Raw genomic sequence first — 23,091 nt, forward strand, 5'->3', positions numbered from 1 at the left:
CATAAATTAAACAGGGACCCTCAGATCTTCCCTTTCAGAATCTTAGGGGTAAAATCCCCAAAACGCCACACCCACAGGAGGTTAGCTAACAGGATCCTCCCAGTTTTCCCCAGGCAAAGCTAAGGCAAGCAGTTGGAGAGGAGATTCATTTTATCTGGGGGGGAAAAAAGGACGGGGGGGGGGCTGTCAGTCCTGTCTGATGGAGTTGCAGGAAATCAGAGTCTGTTCCTTATGGGCCCTGATCTTAGAAAAGCATCCCTTCCGCACGGATAAAGAAAGGTGTGAGAGAGCAACTCGGCAGAAGTGGTAGCGGCAAAGGTAAGACCTGAACCTACCTACCTACCTACCGGTGAGGAGCTACGTGGCACTAAGCAAACAGTGGCTACTTTCCCTCCCCCTCTGCTTCCGCCCCAATCATCTTCCCCTTCGGTTACCAGTTGCTCCAGATGCCGTAGAGCAGTTCCACAAAAGCGAAAGAGAGGTTCAGGCACAGGAAGAAAAACAGGTTCCGGGATGTCTTGTCCGACAGGATGGACCTGCGCACGATACAGGTGATTAGAAGCAGGCAGGAGCCAAGGGGGTGCCGGGGACCGCGAAGTCGAGTCCCCCTTCCAAAACCCACCCAGTCCACATATGCTCCTTCCACCACAGCGGGGGTGGGGGGCGGACTGACGCTCCCACCCCGGACCTCGGACCATCCTCAGCTCCCGGCTTTTGTCTCCTCCTGCCAGGCAGCCCCCTCCCAGCAGCCACAGCACCCCGCACCTAAACCAGCCTGAGATCTTGCCCAACAGATTGAATTTGGGTGGTTTGTATTCATCATCCTTGATGGACAGGGGCAACATCTTCTCCACCCGGCGAAGGGCCGGGCCTCCTCCGTCCCTCTAGAAGTGACTCGGTTTGGTGGCGGCAGTGACAGCGGTGGCGCTCCAGACGCGGACCCCCTCCCTAGGCGCTGGACCGCGGCGGCGCACCGCCGCGAGACACAGACACAGACACACACCCGGGAACTCGAGGACTTCCGGCCCGGGCCGCGCAACGCGTCCTGGGACGGGAAAGCGGGAGGCGGGGTGGGTGGGAGGGGTGGGGGCTCGGGCGGGGGCGGGGCTTACGGAGGAAGGAGGCGGGGCTACGAGGGCTGCAGAAAGCCCGGGCAGCCAGCAAGCCGCCGCGGGGGGATCCCTAGCTGAGCTGGTCGGTCGGGGGCGTCCTATCTCCTGAAGTCCCGAAGGAGAAATCCTCAGCGGCGGCTCTGCCGACGTGGCTGGGTTCAGGGCCTGCTGTCACCCACCCGGGTCGCCCACCACCAACGTTCCCGGATGCAGCGCCTGTCCGCGCCTGCCCCTTCTGCGTTAACCCCCTAAGGACCTCCGATCCCCGCTGGGCTTCCAGGCAGCACCGCCGAAGGACCCAGGCAGCCACGTGCTGCGCCGCCCCTGCGCAGGATGCGCGGCGATGGCTTCGCGAGGTCAGCGCTGAGGGAGTGCACTCCACCCGCGGGAACCGCCACGCGGGAGGCGATCGTTGGGTGCCTTGCAAAAGAAACACTGACAGGTATTTAAAAGAAGTCTTTTAGGAAGCGGGCCACGGAGCCTATGGCTTCATTGCTGTTTCTCCCTCCCGGGCAACCTCAGTTGGTTGCATACACGGCCCTTTAGCATCTCGGTCACCCCGGGACAGTAGCTGTCACTGTAGTCCATTTCAGGAGGTGCAGTCACTAGCTGGCTGGATGAGGGACGCTGGAGATGAGCCTTTGCGGGCCTGAGCTGGGTAGAGGGACACGACTCCAGCATCGTTCTGGGGGATTGTTTAGACAAGGTCAGCTGGCCCGTCACGTGAATGATTAAAAGTTGTTACCTAGGAGAGGAAACCAGAAAGAGGGTCTGGCTTTGGGAGGTGGCTTGGAAACTACAAAACCGAGCTTCTTGGGAATGCCTTTTTGCCTAACAGGAAGTGGAGCGTCACCCAAAGGGAGGGAGGGGTGGCCACTCGGGGACTGTCCCCTGCTCCGGGCGCTCACTTTGCGGGAGGCGCATTTCCTAGGTTATCAATTGGACCAGTAAAGAGGTTGGAAGCCTGATTTAGGAAAGGGGGTGGGAAAGAGGCAAGCAAAGGAGACTCCCTTTCCGTTGTATGCGAACCAAGCTGCAAATAAACCTGCTGGCCCCACTGCAATCCTCTGCACTGGAGGTGAGGCGACTGTAAAATACGCTTTCGTTGATTTTGTTTTTCCATTTGGGATCTATGCCTGTTTTTCCCTCGTTCTTGGAACTTTATGTGTAGGAGGGGTTTATTCCGTAATTTGATTTTTGAAAGTATATCTTGTAAATTTTTTAAAAAAATGTCTGTCTTTAAAATCTGCTGGTAAAAACGGTTTGATTCTATATATTAAGTTCTGGGAAGAACATTTTTGTCTTTGCTTTTCTCGGGTTATATTTCATTATTTAATTTAAGCGAATATTTTCAATTAATAGCATTTACTTTTTAAAGGAAACTTTTGTATTTAGAGTAGTCTTTGAATCTTACCCTGCTGCATTGCTGGGGAAGCCCTAACTGGATGCAGACTAAGGTAGTTTAAGGCTAAATATTTCCATTGCAGTTGATTTTTTTTTTCTTTCAAGACTGCTTTATTTCAGTATGATGGTGGGGATGGTACATAGAAATAATCAAATTTCAGCAACTGATGTCCAGCCTTCGCATCAAGGTCAGCTGCAATTTGAGCCTATGAGTTGTTTTTTTTTTTTTTATTCTGCCTTTGGAAATAATTTCTGTATTCTGTCTTGCACTGCTGTAAATCTGAAATTGCTTTGCTGGCTTAGGGAGAAACCCACATTACCAGTTATTGAATAGTTTTGAAATACATTAAAGAAATTTAATTTCAGCTCTGTGAGTTTCCAGAGACTCCTAGATTTACCTTCCTCCCTGCAAGATATAAGCTAGATACTCTCTTGGGGATCTTCTCCTTTCTAAAAGTGGCAATGCTATTTCGCATCCTTAAGCCCTGGACAGCATAATGGCCAATTCAGCGTTAAAGGAATTCTTGTTTGCAACATAAAGCACAGAAGGACACTATTTAAATCAGGAAAATTTCTAGGAGTAGAAATTGTTTCCACTGTGCCTTGCTTCTTTTTTTTGACCTCGAAATAACATCTGTCCTGTACATGTTACCCTATGCATGTTGCCCTGTCAAAATTTGACTCTTTCATTCAATCATCATTTAGTGAGGATCTAGTATGCGTCAGGCTCTGTGTTGGTATTGGTAATATAAAGGTGGATAAGGCAAAGTTCTTCACCTGAAACAGTTTTTTGGAGAGGACAAGTGGATGTAAAGAGAGGGAGGTGGAGATAAAGACAAGCCAGGCCCGTATTTTAGGATTGTGTGGTGTTTAAGTTGTGCACAAGAGATGAGTTGGGAATTATGAACAGAGACAGCTATCACTCAGTGAGTCCTTGTGTGCTGACCCATTCCTTTTACCACCACAATAATTTTTATCATTAAAAAAAAAAAAAAAACATGAGTTGGAAGAAAAATGTTTTTGATTCCTCAGCTCTGTTTTGGTGGTCAGTATTTAGCAAGGCTCCAATCAGATGAGGTACTTGGGAAGTCTCCAGTGATAATTCTTCATTCTTTCATGCATTACAAGATTAAATGGCTAGGGAAGACTATAAAATAGATGCAGTAATAAATGTTCTTACATTAATCAATGATTTCTACTGTGAACTTTTAAATATTTGTTTATATCGTCAATTAGTTGCTTTTGATTAATTGTACATTCTATATGGGGGGTGGGGGGTTAGAAACCCAGCTGTTTAGACACGTGGTTGAAGATCGAGAAAGGAAAGCAGAGAGGATTACAGGACGGAAACTCCTCTTGTTCCAGGTCCTTTCCAATAGCAGACATCAAGAGTGAGAAGGATGCCATCTGTCAACCCCAGTAATCCGGGCTGGCATTTATCTGCAACCCTGTTTTAGAGCCATGGTTTATTAGATACTTCAGATTAATGTCCTGTGCACTGCTGGTGGGAAAAAAGGGAATTAGAGCAGTGACTGAGAGTAAAGATGTGTGTAAGCCTAGGAATTGAATAGTGATGCAAACTGTATACATGGGCCTTGGATTCACTTCGTGTGTTTGCTTTGGTTTCAAGTGTGTCAGTGTTATAGGTAATTGGGATGATCTGTTTATTCTGTTTCCGGACCCTCCAGAGAGATCTAAATACAAAGTGCTGCAGCTGTTAGCACCAACCAACAGGAAAACACTATCTGCCTTATTCCCCAAATGTAATTCTGAGAACATAGAATAGCAATTTTTTAATTTAAAAGTCACTCAAAACATCACAGAAAATTCTTTGATGTCTCTTACTAGCACCAAGAGAGCCTGTTCCTGTCCAACACTGAAGCCGCAGGGAAGCTGCTGTAAAAAATTAGCAACACAATGAGGTAAGTAACAGATTCTCTTTCTTTAAAAAACAATATGGTAAAATACATACAACAAAATGTATCATCTTTATCATTTTTCCCCTTACTGGAATCTTAGGTATTTTTATATTGTTGTATAATCCCCAGAACTTTTTCATCTTGTAAAACTGAAACTTTATACCTACTAAAAAGAAAAACAAACAAACAAACAAAACCTAGCCTCTTCTACCTGCTCCCAGCCCTGGGCACTCCTGAGTCCACATCCTGTTTTCATGAGTTTGGTCACATACCTCATGTTTCGATCATACAATAGTTGTCCTTTTTGTGTGAGTGTTTGTTTCCCATAGTTTAACTTCCTTTTGGGGGCTAAATAAAAGTCCATTGTATGTACGTACCACACATCCCAAATGGATTGTCTATTCATCTGTGGACACTTGGGTAATTTTTCTTTTTTTTTTTTCTTTTTCTTTTTCTTTTGACTATTGTAAATTTGCTATGGCAATAGTGAAATCGCACTATTTTTGTCTGCAGTTGTTTTCCTTTGGATTTGTTTGTTTGTTTTGTTGACACAGGGTTCCACTCTATAACCCTGACTAGCCGAGAACCCTCTCACTATGTATACCCAGTTGGCCTCCTAACTCACAGAGATCTGACTGCTTCTGGCTCTGCCTCCAAGTGCTTGGATTAAAGGCATACGTCACCATACCTGGCTTAGTTCAAATTTTCTACATTGGCAGTTTGGTTTTCTTGAAAGTAAAAGTTCTGGCAAGTATGGGAACAGTCCCAGCCCTGGGGAGATGAGGCCATGAGGACTGAGAATTTGATGCTGGTCTTGACTGTGTATATAGTAAGACCTTGTCTCAAAAAAGAAAAAAGAAAAATTCTGGCTGGAACCAGGACCTATTATAAAATACCATAAGGTCTCTTTTAGGGCAGATCCACCAAAATCATGACCCAGATTCTAGGATAAAATCAATACTTGTAGGTTCTTTTTTTTTTTAGGTGGATGGAGGCCTTTCTAAGATTGAGTAACTTGGCCTTTTGGCTAAGATCAAGTACAGTGTTGTTTTGTTTTAATCAATTTAATCTGATGATTGAGCCTGTGGCTTCCCATTGTCCAAGCATGCGCTCTGTCACGTCGCTGAGCCTACACCCCACACTCCATTACCTCTGTGTGTGAAATACTCTCGTAGTCTGGAATAAAGCTGCAAACAGTGCCCCTGCAAAACATGGAGAGAGTACAGAGTTGCTCAAGTGTGAGTCCGGAGTTTGAGTCTGGCCCACCACTCACTCTGTCTGAGGTTCAGGAAGTACTTCTCCTATTCTGTCTTAGCTGTCCCATCTACAAAATGTAGTGTACCTATCTTATTTTTTTTTTCTCTCCAAAAGTTAGAAATGCTGTCAGTTGGAACCGTCATACAACGTGAAGGGGAGAAGCTCTGACAGCTGTCATTGTCATCATTGAGCGAAGAGGGGAGGAGCTGTGTCTACCTCAGTACAGTCCTGGGCACATGGGAAAAACCTATAAATATTTGTTGCCAGGATAGAGCGCCATGAATTGTGTGACCTCCCCCCTCCACACTAAAGGGAGAAAGCTCACGTGAATTGGTGTTGCTTCTCTCTTAGGCTTAGTATCTGAAAATCTGTGTAAGCCATAATTCATATGCATGAATTTGTTTCTCTTCAAGAAGTGGCTTTGGGAGCTGCTGAAAGCCAGTTTCAGCTAGAAGGGAAAGAGTTCCCCAGGACAGTCTGGGGATTTGTGGCCTAACAATCTTGCTCTGCACCTCCCCAATCTTCCTATCGCTGAAACAGGTAGAGGTTCAAAGGAAAAGCACCTGTGTCCTGAAATGGCAAAAACAATAGATTTGCAGATGGACTTGGCATCTTTTTGACCCAGTTCTCAAACTAATTTTGCGTTAGACTCTGCTGGGCTAAAAGCTCTTTTCTGTTTCTTTAGCTTTGTTTTTAGTGTCCATTGATGCCTTGGATCCTTGCAGAGTCTACAGAGTTCCTCTTAGGAATAAGGCCATTTTTGAGACTCTTCTAATATGCTTCCATTGGATTGGTCATCTCCCAACACATCATTATCGTCATAATCATCTGTAATTAACTGACAATTCCGAGAGAAATGAACAAGGCAAGACACAGCCTTTATCTATGATAATTCACACCTGTGCACTTTGAAAGTCTAGAGACCTCAATGTGTGCCTCAGTGATAAATGGCCGGATTGAAGGAGGCAGGCTGTGCATTAAAAACGATTTATACATATTTATGTTTTATTTCCCCGTAAATCGGTGATAGTAAAGTTCTAGTTATTGATAACGGCTCCCTGGAGCTGTGTTGAGAATATGATGTTTTAAGCAGGAAAGGGAAGAAGGAGGAGCTGAAAAGCCTAAGACTGATGAACAGCTTTTGGTATAGACAGGCAAGGGAGACCAGGAAGGGAAATGGAGACACTGGTGACTGGTGCGTAGTGGCCGGTGTCCCGCCTTGAATGCTGCTGGTGCTGTTCCCTCTAACTTGATTTATCCGTAACAAAATGGCTCACTCAACCTGGCTGCCTGCAGCAGAGGGCTTGGATGTAATCAGTGCAGAAATGATTTTCTCAGAGTCTGCACTGAGGAATGATCTGGTACAGCAGCAATTACCTAGTCAAATGTGATGCTGTATATATGGCGCTTTAAAAAATAATGCTTCAGTGATTCTGTTTCAGAACTATAGTTTCAAAAATGTAGTAAAGACAGAACTAGGCTTCTAAAGGACAGGGTACATGACCTTTTATTTGTACCGTGTGTGTGTGTGTGTGTGTGTGTGTGTGTGTGTGTGTGTGTGTGAGAGAGAGAGAGAGAGAGAGAGAGAGAGAGAGAGAGGGTATGTGATCTATTCCTGCCTTTTGAAGCTTATTATTAACACAGAATAACTTTTAAGTATGTATGATGCGTTTAGACTTGCAAAACAAGTTAAGAATCTGGTGGACTCTCTGGGAGAAAGTGAGGGAACAGAACTGACAGATGAGAGAAGGGCAGGGGGACATTTCTGAAGTGACATTGACAAGAGTGGAGTCCTGAATACAGGTGAAATCCAGCCTGGGGTTGGAGAGATGGCTCAATGGCGAAGAGCGCTGGTTGCTTTTCCAGAGAACCCAGGTTCGGTCTCCAGCACCCACATGGCCGCTCACAACCATCAATAACTCCGGTTCCAAGAGCTCGGATATGCTTCTGGTCTCATGACACCAGGCATGCATGTAGTGCATATACATGCCATGCAGGCAAGCCCTCACCCACAAAAAAATAAAATTAAATCTTTAAAAATATGATCGTCCTCATCCTAAACTACCCTATAACACCAGGAACAAAACTTAAGAGTGCAGTAAACTCTATTTTATGTTGCCTACAGTTTAATACAAAAGATCATTATGGGGCAATAAAGTGTATAGCTTTGTCACTTAATTAAATTTGAATTTGTCAGTCTATTCATTACTTTCTAGCTCATAGAAACAAACTCAATGGAGGGAGGATTCATTTTGACTCCTTGTCTAGGAGGATACAGTCCGTCATGGCAGAGAAGGCATGGCAGCCCTGACTCCATGCTGCCCGATACATGGGGCCAGCCAGGAGGCAGAGACATCTGCTGGATCCAGAAGGGTCTATGGCCCATAAGGCCTGCCCTTCAGTGACCCACTTCCTAAAGGTTCCACACCTCCCTAAAGAGTGCTGCTACCTCTAGACTCAGTACTCAGTCACATGAGTCTATGAAAGGCAGTTCTGGTTCAAACTGGAACAGTCAAGTAGGTAAGAAATTTGTCTGCTCAGATCGTCTGCTGCCTACCTGAGTAAGTCAGATACTTTCTGGTTGTCATTACTTCCTAAACCTCCTTGGGGAAACTCAAAGGGTGGTAATGTCTAACAGATGGTGTTTTTCTCCCAAGATAAACAGGTCTGTTCACCAAGAGCTCCTGTAGAAACTGGGAAATTAAAAAAAATATTCCAATTCAGAATAATCCCAGAAAAATGGAGGCGCGGGCAGTTCACAAGTCAAAACAAAACCAGCCAGAGATTTGGGCTGTCTATTACTAAGTGGTTTGGCTGCATCGTGTGCGTGTATGTGTATGGAAGGAAAGCCCAGGTCCTGAATTGACCTCTTCCTCCCACCATGGGGTGATTTATCCCCTGGCAGGCGAATACCCTTTTCTGAGTGTCTGTGGTCTCTAATCAAAGCAAGTCCAAATCCTGGTATTGAAAGTAGAAAGGTGACCGGTATGGCGCTGGCCTGAAGTCACATTTACAACTCTTTTGATGGTCTCTTACGTAGGCAAAAGTTTACTGGAAGCTCGCTCTCTTAATTGGACCTAATTTACCTTTTGAATTTCTTCTGTTAACATTTTAGGCATCTGTTGCTAAAGTCAGGGCAATTTAAACACAGACTCCCTCAGTCCTTTCATCTGTTAGGGATTACTGTCACTGCCCGGACTCAAACGACAGATCCTAGTGTGATTGGTAAAGACTGCCAGAGACTTCCTCAAAATGTCACTACACAGTGGGACAGAGAGAGATGGCCCCCGCAAGTAAGAGCCACTGCTGAGAAGCCTGTCAACCTGAGAGCGGTCCCCAGGACTCACATGGGTGGAAGGAGAGAAATGACCCACGAGTTGTCCGCTCACTTCCCCAGGCATGTGTGACAAGGGCCGCTCCGCACCTAAAATAAATAAGTGTAATAAAGGAGATCCTTCTACTCTGGGGAAGGTGCCGGAGGCACAGCTGTAAAGGTCTGTCCCCGCGCCCGAGTTCACAGGAGCACGCACACAGGATGGAAGGCAGTGAGGGAAAATTGCACAATGCAGGTGATGTCTGAAAGACTTGAGGGAAAGTTTGTTCAGATGGGCAGAAGGAAGCGCTCTGGAGGTAAAAGGCTAATACAGGAGTCAGCGGTGGTCGGCTTGCTGTATGTTACCAGTGCCCGTGCTTCAGTTTGAACAGGGTCATTTGCATGCAATGTACCTGGCCAGAAGCTGCAAGGCATTGGCAGCCGCCTCTTCCAGCTCCCATCTTGCATGTCTGTAGAGGGAAGCCCCACGTTTTGAATAGACCTTTGCGTTCCACCTTGGGAGGGTTTTTATCGCCTGGCAGATGAAGGCCTTTTTCTGAGCATCTGTAGTCTATAATCATCAGTTTTTATGCAAGTACGTATCCTGGAGAATGAGCCTGAAGAGAAACAGTCTGTGCTGTAGCGGGCAGATCTCGCAGCGAAATGGCAGACTAGTTATCAGTCTTCTACCATCTGTGGCATCAAGATGAAAAGCGGCGATCCTCGTTGTCTGGTGCCAAGCTGCTCGCTGCGTTTCTTTCTACCTGACGAGCCAGGGGACGTTTTTTGTTCCCGCTCCGCTCTGGCATATTTGTTTACAGCTTCTCTCTGCATAATGATTGCTCTTCCAGTCTGAAGAAAATAGCCCCAAGAAAAGACTTCAGCGGTACCGCTTCTGGGGACTGTCGATAAGTAGCGTGCCTTAGAAAGTTCCCTTTCTGTTTAAATACATACACGTATTTGTAACTCACACTTCATTTACTGCGTATTGTTTGCTTTCTTACTTTATCTTATGTCCACGTTTTGGAAATTTGCAAACATGATCTTCTGGAAACCACTTTTCTCCGAAACGTAAACATTCCTCACGTCATAACTCAGCAGTTCCACTGCTCAGCATTTACCCAAGAGAATTGATAACAAATGTCTGCATAAATGTTTGCTCGCAAATGTTCATGGCAGCAATATTGATAATAGCCCAAATATGGAAACAGCCAAAGTGCTCACCCATTGATGAACAGATAAGCAAAGTGTGCAGTATCTGTATAATAGAACATTACCTGGGGTGAAAATAGAATTGGGGGGCACTAGGAAGATGCCTCAGTCCAGTCAGTGCTATCAGTGCAAATGTGAGGGTCCCCAGAACCCACATAAATGGACGTAAATAGCACAGGCCACCTCGTGCCTGTGCTCCCTCCAGAGGCAGAGACAGAGTCCCTGGAGCAAGCTAGACTGGCCGAATCTGTAAGTTCTGGGGTCAACGAGAGACCTTGCCTCAGTTAAGAAAGTGGATAGTGATTGAGGAAGTCAACCAATGTCAGCCTCTAGCTTCCACACACATGTGCCTGCCCACATTCAAAATGCATATGCACACACACACATGCACATTACATCCGTATAAATGCCCCAAAGAGATGTCTATATTTGTGTCTGAGGTTTGAAAATATTTTTGCTAAGTAAAACGAGTAAGATACAAAAGCCTTTTATTTTATAGTTCCATTCATAGAAATGTCTAGAATAGGCAAATTCATTGAGACAGAAAGTAAATTTGTAGATTTTCTGGGGCTGAGGAAGGATGAGATTAATGGAAATCGAAGGGACTGTTCATAGGTCTGAGTTTCCTTGGGGGCACCAAAAGTGTTTTAAAAATAAGTCATGAATGAGGTTATTGGCACTTGCCTGCATTTTTCACCACTCAGGATGCTGAGGCAGCAAGATCAAGAATTTAAGGCCAGCGTGGGCTACAAGTCAAGACTCCATCTTAATAACAACAACAACAAAACTCATGATGTTTCCAAAATTGTGAGGATATTAAAAGAACACACTGAACCATATTCTTTAAGTGAGTGCATTTTGTGGAATGTGACATCTTATTGAAGCTATAAAAAATGTCTTATACATAAAGAATTAATCTTTACATTTCTTGCCAGGGGTTTTAGTGACAGCCATGCCATAGTGGACAGCCATGGACTGTGCTGTCGAGAAAGGCTTCAATACAGCTGCATGACTTTAGGCAAGTGTCTCTCCCTGGACCCCAACCATTGATCTATAGAAAGTAGTTGGCTTTTGAGATCCTGTCCAACTCCGAGTTTACTTGTCTTTGCAGGGAGGTGAGCAAATATTGGGGCCTCTTTGACAGTTTTGTTGATTGTTTGAGCATAACCAATAGCCGTGGACTTGCTGGCCGTCTTTCTTGTCGTGTTCAAGTGGATCTTATGAGGCAACTCAGATGCAGAGCAAGGCTTCTCCACTTTGAGCATAGCCGGGCAGATACTGCTTTGCTGCTGTCCTGCCCACTGTGATGTGTTCAGCAGTACCCCTGACATTTACTCTAGATAGCAATAGTACCTCCCTTCAGACGTGATGACCCAAAATGTCTCCAGGTTTGGCCAGCTATTCCCTGGCCATCCCTGGTTGAAAAACCTCTGATGTGGAATAATAGTTTATGAAAATAACCAAAAGGATTAGTTCTTTACCTCTGCGCAGAACTAAGATGTGAGCCCAGGTGCGAGTAGAAATAATCACTGGGAGAACCTTGGGTTTTTTTTTTTATTGTTTTTTTTTTTTTCTTTTTTGCTCTGTTATGTTGACATTCGCAGTGTTCTCTGTCATCTAGTGTGGGGGTGGGGGTGAAGGAAAGGCAGAGAACAGAGACTAAGAGCTGTGAGGTGGGTATAGTCGCGGCACGAGGAGGGCAGATGCCGATGGCTCTCATAATTCTAGCCTATTCTGGTCTACACAGGGAGTTCAGACCAGCCAGGGCTATACAGAGAGACTCTCTCAAAAGAAGGGGCAAAGGAGCTATGAGATCCACTTTGGACTGAGACAGTGTCAGTAAATATGCACAGATATGATTTTAAAACAAAACAAAAAAAATAAAGGAGAAATGTTGTGATTAAGAGCAAGGTGCCCAGCTCTGTTTACTTCTGATTTCTTCACCTCTTGCAGGTGTGCTCTTTTATGTTCCATTCAGAGCTGTGGAGTTGGTGATAGGGTCCGTCTTTAGAAAAAAAACAAAGAAGCTTGAACTGTTCTCCGAAGTGCATCCAGGTTGTTTGCGACGGGCCTGCAATAGAGTGCTCCACTTCAGCCGTTCTGAAAGTAGTGTGCCCCCAGTACTGCAGTTTAGAAAGTCCTTTCTCTCTTGCTCTTTTGTGCACATTAAGAAATTTGCATAATTTAATTGAGGTGCATTATTTAATAAATGCCAAATGAAATATTGATGATCTATCTCTAAAGACATAAATTATTCAGAGCTCCTGAAACCTTGCTGATACAGGTAAAGTAGAGGCTTAGAAGGTGTTTGAAAGAGAAAACGTGTGCGGTGGCCCAGGGAATCAGCTCCATCTTAGAAGTATAAATGAAAGGGAAGCTGTCGCTCCGGAGTGTGTTTGACATTGTCAAAAGTTTGCAATTATCTATAGTAGTTAATCTCCATTACGTTTTCCGGACTAGAGTGCGGGGCAGTTAGTGGGTAGAAACACTTAGAATATACCATTTCTGCTGAACTCCAGAAAGTAGTACAAAGCTCTTCTTGACCCTGGTGTCCTTTAATGCAGTTGGTAAAACCTTGCTGTGCCCTGAGTGTTGCAGTGAGATCAGGATCCATCCCTGGTGCATGAGCTGGCTTTTTGGAGATCATTGCCTATGGTGGGACGCCTGGCTCAGCCTTGATGCAGGGGGCGGGGCTTGGACCAGCCTCAGCTGAATGTTCAGGCTTTGCCAACTCCCCATGGGAGGCCTTATCTTTTTGGAGGAGGAGATAGGGGGTGGGGAAGGCTGGAGAGGAGTGAGAGGAGGAATGAGAAGGGGATCTGTGGTTGGTGTGTAAAATGAATAAAAAAAAATTCTTAAATAAAATAAAATGCCTACAAACACACACACACACACACACACACACACACACACACACACACACACGACCATGCAGAACTGAACATGTGCTTTATGAGGCCTACTTTTAAGTTCAGTGCTAAAAAGATTTTCAAGCCTTTGGAATCAAGATTATTAATTACTGCATCTTTTCTTTGGTTGACTGCCTTAGTAGTATGTGTTGTTTTAATAAGAGAGTACATGGAATGAAAATGTTGTGCTCCAAAGCCTTAGATTACTGTTTATGAAAGTAATTACATGAAAGCTGGGGATACTAACTTTATTCATGTCTTAGAGTGAGGCCGTGATAGAGGCAGAAACACAAAATTGCTTTTCTTAATAGGGAAAAAAAAAAAAACTGCAGAAAATAGTCCAAGACCAAATATCCTTGAAAACTCTCCAAAAATCTCTATAAGTAATAGTGCATTTCTAGTCTGGCCTGGAAACATGAGAGGTTTTGTGACTTGTCCTTGTGAGTAAGCACTTCCCCAGGGTGGGCACGATAGTGCATGCCTGGAATCAGAGCACCCAGGAGACCGAGGCAAGAGGACTGTGCATTCAGGGTCAGCCTGGGCTACGAAGAGAGAGACCCTGTCTCAGATAATAAGCAGCTAAGTTTAAGCTGCAGGTGACTCAGCACTCTGTCACAGCAGGGAATGTATGTATGCCTGGAGTTCTGCATTCTCAGAAGCTTAAAGGCGGAAAAGCTAGGCTATGTGGCTTTTCTCTGCCCTTGAACTAGAGAAACCTGTCTGCCATTATAAAACACACTTCAGGATGTGAAGCAAGGTCGTGGGTGATGGTTTTAACACAATGCGCCTGCAAGGTCTCCTCTAGGCAGAAGGAAGGACTTCGTAGACTAGTCTAAGGGATTGCTCGTGGGACAGGGGCCTAGCTGCACTTGTCTTGAGTTCAACCACAGATGTGAAATGACGACCTTAGATGTGGTCTGTGTTAAGCATCATACCTTTCCAAGAAGATGGAAAGAAACAGAATGTGGTATATAAAGGCTGTTTTGTATTAAGAAGAGCACTGTCTGCTCTGTACTGATCCTATGCCTTAGCCATGGGTTAGCTTCCAGTAAGAAGTCCTAAAAGCTTCTTCATTTTTTTAAATCAGTATTGGTCAGTAAATGAAGTGCCTGTTTACTGTGTAATCTAGGAAGAAAGATTGTTTCAATAGAAATGAAAAGGAAGTGGAGATGGGTCAAATCATTGGGAATAGTACACTGCAGTACTGGAGACTGGGGCACGAGTTATCACAAGTTTGAAGTTAGCCTGTGCTACATAATCCAAGGCCAGCCTGGGCTATATCCCAAGCCCTGTCTCAAAACAAATAAACAGGTAATAATAATCTCATATTCTTTCTTTCTCTGTGTAAGGGATGTAGGGGTGTGTGTGTGTGTGTGTGTGTGTGTGTGTGTGTGTGTTCACATATATAGGATATGGGAAGGGTAGAGGTCACTGGTGTAATGTTCCTCAGGCTCCCATCACCTTGATTATTTGAGATAGGGTCTCTCACTGGGACATGGTGCTCACCCACTAAGCTTGACTAGCTAGCCAAGAATCCACCTGCCTGTGTCTCTGCAGTGCTGGGATTACATGCTTGCTACCACACCCAGCTTTTCACAGGAGTGCTAAGGATCAAACTCAGATCCTCAAGCTTGCATGACAGACACTTCTTCCACTGAGCTGCCTTCTTTCCCAGACCCTCTTATTCTTTCTGATGCTGAGAAATCTGTTTTGTTGACTTAAAGGTACTTTTATGATGTTGACCAGAAATGCCTAGTGTTCTTTGTTTGTTTTGTTTGTTTGATTGATCAGTTGGTTGTTTTTTTGTTTGTTTGTTTTTTGTTTTTTTGTTTTTTTTTTTTTGAGACAGGGTTTCTCTGTGTAGTTTCGGTGCCTGTCCTGGATCTTACTCTGTAGCCCAGGCTGGCCTTGAATTCAGAGATCCGCCTGCCTCTGCCTCCCGAGTGCTGAGATTAAAGGCGTGCACCACCGCCGGCGCCACCGCCGCCGCCGCCACCCGGCTGTTTTGTTTTTTTAATCTAGTCTCTTCGTTGGTGGATTTCTTCAGACAATCCATTTTCCACAGTGTTGGCTTTTGTACTTGTAGAATAGGTCCTAGTGTGTGAGGACTGGCCCCAAAGTGCTGTGAGGCCCAAGGAAGGAAGGCAGACAGATCTGGAATGTCTTGGGAAATTGGCCCAGAAGTGTGGCACTAAATGGCAGAAGCACCAGCCAGACCTCCTGAAGTGTGGGTCAGAAAAGGGTGTGTTTACAGGGTGAGACAAGTGGGGCCATTTTATCTGGATTGTAGCTGGTTTATCTTAAGATAACAGTAAAGGCATGCTTACACCAGGGTCTGATGGTAAGGCCTAGTGACTCCCATGGTTTTATCTGTTTATGGAGGGAAGCCCAGCTTCCTACTCAGGGGCAGTCATGGAAGTTACATGTGAAGATGGCTGCAGCTATGACAAGCTGAATTCATACATTGACAAAATGGATACAAGACACAGTTGCCAAAGTGCAGCATATGGACATGTCTGAAAAGGTTTGTGGAGTAATAAATCGTCTGGAATCAGAAGTATGGGGTAATTAATAACCATCAGTGTTAGAGCAAGAGGTAGTAATCCTGGAAATGGGTAAAGCTGGAAAATCATTTCTGAGTCTGTAAAACTAACAGTAAGATTTAACCTTATTACACACACACACACACACACACACACACACACACACACACACACACACACATTTGAGAGGTTGATTAGATAAAACCTTCTGACTAGTGACTATCCAAGCTATTCTCTTTAGTTCTGTGTTCACTCCTGCTGTTCCATGGCTGGCTCTGGAAGACTGTTTTGTTTTGTTTGAGGTAGGGTCCTCGTATGTATTATGTATTATGTAGCCCAAGCTGGCCTGGAGTCTTGCAATCCCCCTACCTCACCCTCTTGAATGCTGGGATTGCAGTATGCATCACCATATCTTGTGATCCGTGCTGTGGGATGTGGTCCTTTGGAAGTACAAGAGCCCTGTCTTGGTCACTGTTGTATTGCTGTGAAGAGACACCATGGCCAGGGCAACTCTTATAAACGACAGCATTTAAGTGGGGGCTTGATAACAGTTTCAGAGGGTTGGTCCATCATTGTCATGGTGGGGAGCATGGAGGCAGGCAGGCAGGCATGGTGCAGGAGAAGTACCTGAGAGCTTACATCCTGATCTCTGTAGTCAGCGGGCTGAGAAAGACAGACAAACTGAATTCTGTGGGTTATTTAAAAAAAAAAAAAAAAAAAAAAAAAGAGGACAGGAAGGAATGAGGAAGTGGTGGTAGAGCTGGAGGGGCTGGGGGGAGAAGTGAGAAACAAATACGGTCAAAATACATTGTATGGCATCCTCAAAGAATTGACAAGAATATTTCTTTAAGATGAAAGAATGTAAGATTACATTTTTTTTTTTTATGTGTTAGGCCAAATCACTTTATGAAAGAATGGAGAGATTAATTTACATCCCTGATAAGAGCGTTCCGGTCTCTATTCCAGGTGTTGCCACATCTGCAAACTTCCTGGAAGAGTCATGGGGATTCGAGTGCTTCGTTTCTCCCTGGTGGTCATCCTTGTGTTGCTGCTCGTAGCTGGAGCTCTGACCAATTTGCTCCCCAACATCAAAGAAGACAAGATGCTCACCCTGCGCCGGGAAATCAAGCCCCAGAGCACGCCGGCCCTGGATTCTTTTACTCTCATTATGCAGACATACAACAGAACGGACCTCTTGCTAAGACTCTTGAACCATTACCAGGCAGTACCAAATCTGCACAAAGTGATCGTGGTGTGGAACAATGTGGGTGAGAAGGGGCCGGAGGAGTTATGGAATTCTCTCGGGCCTCACCCTGTCCCTGTCGTCTTCAAACCACAAACAGCGAACAAAATGAGAAATCGACTCCAGGTCTTCCCCGAACTGGAAACCAATGGTGAGTCAAAGCTGGGTTCTGAGACGGAAAGGGCTTGAGTGGGTGGGTGGTTGGGTGGACTTCTGGCTTCCAGGGAAGTTATCATTAAAAAAACAAAACAGGGCTGGAGAGATGGCTCAGCCGTTACAGGCTAGGCTCACAACCAAAAATATAAAAAAACAAAACAAAACAGCACTTGGAAACACTTAAGAAGCAATTCTCAAGAATCCCCACAAGCAGCTTTCTGGGTGAGAAAATCACATACATCTTGTAATAATAACAAAGGGGGGTAATGTTAAAATATTTTTAAAAGGTATGCTGTGTGGCATAATACTTACAGAGTGTATATTATTCATTAAGAAAAAGTCATAAGATGACTGTTATAGTCAGGGTTACTATTGCTGAGATAAAACACCATGACCAAATGTGACTTGGGGAGGAAACGGTTTATTTGGCTTACACTTCCACATCCCTGTTCATCATTGAAGAAGTCAGGACAGGAATTCAGACGGGACAAGAACCTGGAGGCAGGACCTAATACAGAGGCCTGAAGGGTCACTGCTTACTGACTTGCTCCCCATGGCTTGCACAACTTTTTTTTTTTTTTTATAGAACCTGGAACCACCAGCCCAGGGAATAGCACCACCCACAATGGGCTGGACCCTCCCCTATCACTCACTAATTAAGAACATGTCCTAAAGACCTGCCAATAGCCTCGTTTTATAGAGGCATTTTGTCAACTGAGGCTCCCTCCTCTCAGATGACTAGAGCTTATGTCAAGTTGGCGTAAAGCCAGCCAGCACAATTGATGCTTAAAGTATCCGGGTCTCTCTCTTCTTCCTGTGTGTAACAGTTTCTCCAGGGTGTGATTTTTCTTAAAAGACCCTTGGCTTTATTTAAGGCTTCATTACTCTCTGGGTTGATGAACTATAATTGCGTGATGATATTTCCCCCTCAGGCAGGATTTTCTTTTCCTACTGGACAGATCTCTTCAAGAATACTTTTTAATTTACTACCTGGGTTCGAAAATGCTTGCTTTGAATGGTCTGTATAGATGCAACTGTATCTTACTGATTTTTATTCATTTCCAAACTGTTCAATGATTTTTTTTTCTTTCCATTGCAGCGGTATTAATGGTAGATGATGACACTCTCATTAGTGCCCAAGACCTTGTTTTTGCTTTCTCAATTTGGCAGGTAATGTTGCTATATGTTTTATGACACCATATGGGTAAAGTTTTATCTGTGTAATACCTAACCAGGGTAGCTTAGTTTAACATGGAGGTCACTAAAACAGTATAGGCAGTATCTTAAAACATAGCTGAAATTGTCATCCGGCAGTCAAGAGTTTCTGAGCTTAATTAAGACAACACGAAAATTGGCTTAACATTTTGGTGTAGTGGGAAGAAAAATTGGAATTAGCTTACCAAGAACAGTGAAATAATCTGGTACAGCCAAACTACAATGCAGTAAAGTTTTCCCCAAACCATTTGTGTCTCAGATGGCAAGTGTATTTGTGTATTAACAATGTAAGAAACTTGTTATAAAAGAAAGCATTTATCGCTTCGACAAAACTGCATCCTCGTTAAGACCATGTTGAGCAATTCTGAGGTAATAATTGTGTGTGTGCCATTGTGGTGGCAGGTGTTTGTTTTGGCTTGGTTTTTCCTGAATGCCAGCTTGACTGAACAGGCGTGAACAGCCCACTAGCTCTCCCTCTGAGCATACACTGATAATAGCTGAGCTTTACAGGCTGCATTAGAAATGACCTGAATCCAGAACTGTGTGTAGATCTTGTGATTAAATACTGTCCTATCCTAGGCGGTCAGATTCGCAGTAAGGTCCCCCCAAGAGCTACGTGGAGGGTAGTGACAGTGCCCTACCAGTACCAGCCTTCTCAACCTGCAGTTTTCAATTTCATGCCTAGCATATTGATTAATGAATCGTCCTTTTTTTCTATATTAACAGTTTTTTTCTGCCCTATAAATAAAATCTTCTTAGGCAAAATGTTCTAATATCATACTTCAGCTCTGGGATTTCTTTTTTTTTTTTTAATTTAGGAATTCTTTTTTCATTTTACATACTAATCACTGTTCTCCCTCCCACCCCTCTCTCCTCCCCCTCCCCCTCCCCCAGTACCCCTCATCCCCTCCTCCTAGGGGGTAAGGCCTCCCTTGGGTAGGCTGGCATACCACAGCTATGGGATTTCTACTTAAGGGTTAAACAAAAAAATCAACCTACCCTAAATACAAAGATAGAATCAGGTACAATGTAAAGACTGTGATTAGTTAGAGCAATTTGAATAGAACTATAAGGAAATATGAATGGTATTTTAAATTTTATATATGAAATATCAAGAACCATTTCAGCCCGCTGTGCAGGAGAATCTGACTGTGTGATAGTGTCCCGCGCTTCCATAATGTGTTGTGTATGCAAGTAAGATGGAGAGGATGGGCACCTGTGCCTACACGTACCTGTCACTGCCCCACCTTGGTGCCTTCCCCTGGCTCTCTCCAGCATGTGAGACTTTTCAGTGTTTGGATTCCGTAAATGGTTCTTCTTTGGAGGCTACTAGCCTTTATCTATCATCTGAGCATCCTCTCTGCCCCCAGCAACACAGTTATCCCTATCCTCAATGCACCCCTCTGCCTTACCCAATCACCTCTATAGCCTTCTGACCTCTCAGGGGGTGGCAATCCCCACTCATGTATGTGAATATCCTCATTATACTCTGAGCTCTTGGAAGTGAAATTGAATTTGCTGAGATTGTATGTGTGCATGCCCCTTGCCTTGGCAGACAAAACTCAAACTGGGTGAGATTCAAATTATTCACAAGAATGAATTAAACTTTTAATAAATATGTAATTTATGTTGTACTTACTGATTTAAATTCATATTTTTGAAAAGGAAATATCTAAATCTGAAAGGGCATAAAATTTAAATTTTAAACAATATTTAAATTGTTTAAAATCAATTGTGACTTTCAAGAACATTAAAATCAACAGAGGAAAAAATCAACATTGAAAAGCAGTAAAAATCATCTCTACTGATATACATTTATATATTTATATGATATAATATATAAATTTATATATAATTAAGAGATTAGAATAGCTTTTCAAAATGATCACTTACATCTTATCTCCTATGATAATATTCATGAGGTCAACTTGTTTGTTTTGGGGTTTTGTTTTTTTGGTTTTTTTTTTTTTGTCTTTTGGGTTTTTGTTGTTGTTTTGGGGTAAGGTAATTTTTGGTTTGTTTGGTTTGTTTTGAGTCAGGGTCTTTCTATATAACCCTGCCTGTCCTGGAACTCACTCTGTAGACCAGGCTGGCCTCGAACTCACAGAGGTCTGCCTGCCCCTGCCTCCTGAAGTGCTGGGATTAAAGGTGTGCGCCACCACCATACCCATCACAATCAACTTTTTTATAGCAAACTTTGAAGGACTAGACTCCATGGGAACTAAATTTTTTTTAGATCAGATGTTCGAATCTGGAGAATATTTGTAAGGTAATAATTTTTCAGAGGGATTTTGATTATGGTGGAATTTAAGCTGTAAACGTATCAAGAGACAAAGTTATGAGGTTGTCTAGAGTTAGAGGAAATTAGGGTGTAAAAATAAGGGAAATATAGAAATAAGGAATAAAGAAAAGTTGACAAATCAACCACATCTTCTGTGATAAATAAACATTTTGTCTATGTCTTCTCTGAAGAACTGCCACACTTAATTGTTCTTTTCCCCCTCTTTTCAGCAATTTCCTGATCAGATTGTAGGATTTGTACCTAGAAAACACGTCTCTACTTCGTCCGGTATCTATAGTTACGGAGGTTTTGAACTGCAGACACCGGGGCCCGGGAACGGTGACCAGTACTCCATGGTGCTCATCGGAGCCTCCTTCTTCAACAGTAAATACCTTGACCTCTTTCAGCGACAGCCTGCGGCCGTCCATGCGCTGATCGATGAGACACAAAACTGCGATGATATCGCTATGAATTTCATCGTCACCAAGCACACTGGCAAGTCTTCCGGGATATTTGTGAAACCTATAAACATGGTCAATTTGGAGAAAGAAACCAACGGCTATTCTGGAATGTGGCATCGGGCAGAGCACTTTCTGCAGAGATCTTACTGTATAAATAAGCTTGTTAATATCTACGATGGCATGCCCTTAAAATACTCCAACATTATGATTTCCCAGTTTGGTTTTCCATATGCCAACCACAAAAGTAAAATGTGAACGGGAAACAAACAAAAACAAACCCGAATACTGCTAGGTTTTTGAGTGGCTTCTCCATGCTGTGTATTTTTGGTTTTTAAGCAACACCATGAACATTTATCTAGTCCACAAGTCTCTACAATAGAAAAACAAAACAAAACAAGAAATGTATGCAGTACTTCTAGTATGTAAAATACATGAACTTCAAAAGCCAAGAAGCCTGTCTTAGCCAGACAGGCCTGTTTGTGAAGAGCTTCTGTCCAAGGTTGAAACTCCTTGGTCGTGATCTTATTGTTTACATCTCGAGACTGCTCTCCAATTTGTTTGAGCCCTGGCATTTGCCTTAAGGACCTACAGCAAGCAGCTTCCAGGACCAGAGACTCAAATAGACCATTTCCAGCTTTTCAGTGAAGGTTGACAGTTTTTTTATGTGAAGCCTGAAATACTTCTTCAGCTAATGCCTGTGATATAGGGAAAAGCCATGTAAGGAGAGTTTAGTCTGAACCCCATGTCGAGAACCAGGAAAATTCCTGGTAGCCAGTGTCCTTTGTGGCCCTTCTAACCAGAAACAACTGTGCCCAGCATGGTTTTGATGCAGCAGTCAATGCTGGTAATTTTGCTGTTAAGCCTGTTGTGACTGGGAGGGTAAGTTTTCATGGCTGACCAGTCTCTGATTGTTTGCTTGGTGTTTATGTGAGCCTTCCCTGCATGGATCACGTCTCAACCTATATGCAACAAGGAGTCAATGTGTTACTGCAGTCCGTCACTGTGTGTGACCATGAGAATGTACATTATTTCTTATATTTTACAGAATGTGTTTAATAAATAGTATAAAAGAACCTCTGAAAGAATAGAAGTTAAGTAGAAGCTAGCAGAAATTAAAAACCTTAGTATCAAAGATCTTTATTATTAAACCATAGGTTATCTTGTAGATAATTAATAACTGTGTTACACAGAAATGTTTGCATCCAGAACACTGGATTTTTGTTGGGATTTTTTTTTTTAAGTCCCAAGGCACTATTCATCATGATAAAATTTCAATTACATAGTTGTGAAAAAATTCAATAAAAGAATTGAGCCATCATGTGGGGTACCCACAGTTGTTCCTGTCACTGTTGTTATGGGAACCAGTGTCTGTCCTGTCTGCTGTTTTTATAGTTTGTCCTTGTTCATCACTACTGAAAAGGAATACTCCATCAGGCTTCTGTGTATCGATTTTCTTCTCTTTAGCTAAGTCCTCCACATTTTCAAAGGTGTGAAAATAGCAGAATAATGACAGCTGAAGTTCCACTGTAAGATCTTCCTGCTGTCAGTTCAATGTCTGTCTAACAACCAAGTGGATGTGTGTGTGTCTTCATGCAATCATATATATATATATGTATGTATATACATATATATGTATATATTTTTAACCTTGACCTCATTAAAAGGCATGTCAGTTATCTGCTTTCTCCAAATTTGGCAGTATGTGTTTGCCTCTTTGTAGTCCACTATCAAGTAAATAAACTTCAACTTTTCAGACATCCTGTGTTAATAACGGAGCAGGCTACTTTTGTGGTGTCTTACATATTTCTCCATACTCTAAAATACTACTCAAAATGCAGTTGAAAACTTGATATACTCACCAGAATTGGGAAAATATTCCTGTATTTTATTTCCTATTGGTGTTTTAAATTTTAAGCACAACATTATAGCATATAAATTATACCATGTTCTCACGTACTATAGAGTAGTCAACAAGAATACATTTTGGTCTATACAAGAAGACCTCTGCCCTGTGGCTAGCTTCCTACACCCATCTTTCCATGAGTACTTCTTACTCATGCTCCACA

General features: G+C 43.4%; 2 protein-coding genes across 4 annotated transcripts in view; one reads left to right on the plus strand and one right to left on the minus strand.

The window, feature by feature from the left end:
- The window catches only part of Slc30a7 (solute carrier family 30 member 7), a 63,972-nt gene extending 62,852 nt beyond the window's left edge, over nt 1-1,120 (minus strand). The window contains exons 1-2 of the mRNA XM_006977818.4: nt 766-1,120; nt 435-536 (exon numbers count right to left, since the gene is read on the minus strand). Of these exons, the coding sequence (XP_006977880.1) occupies nt 435-536; nt 766-845 (182 nt within the window). The 5' untranslated portion in view covers nt 846-1,120. The remainder of the gene's footprint in view (nt 1-434; nt 537-765) is intronic.
- Extl2 (exostosin like glycosyltransferase 2) lies at nt 455-22,796 on the plus strand. 3 transcript variants are annotated; one of them, XM_076574861.1, is made up of 5 exons: nt 455-551; nt 4,365-4,438; nt 16,636-17,063; nt 18,168-18,238; nt 20,795-22,796. In XM_076574861.1, the coding sequence occupies exons 2-5, from the start codon at nt 4,434-4,436 to the stop codon at nt 21,278-21,280; spliced, it is 990 nt and encodes a 329-aa protein (XP_076430976.1). In that variant the 5' UTR covers nt 455-551; nt 4,365-4,433; the 3' UTR covers nt 21,281-22,796. The 3 variants fall into 3 exon arrangements, with proteins under 3 accessions (XP_076430976.1, XP_006977881.1, XP_015852016.1); XM_006977819.4 differs by lacking the exon at nt 455-551 and adding an exon at nt 1,278-1,554; XM_015996530.3 differs by lacking the exon at nt 455-551 and adding an exon at nt 1,527-2,190.
- The last annotated feature ends 295 nt before the right edge of the window (nt 22,797-23,091 follow it).

This window comes from Peromyscus maniculatus, chromosome 6 (genome assembly GCF_049852395.1).
Source record: "Peromyscus maniculatus bairdii isolate BWxNUB_F1_BW_parent chromosome 6, HU_Pman_BW_mat_3.1, whole genome shotgun sequence".
In the NCBI taxonomy this organism is placed as follows: Eukaryota; Metazoa; Chordata; class Mammalia; order Rodentia; family Cricetidae; genus Peromyscus; species Peromyscus maniculatus.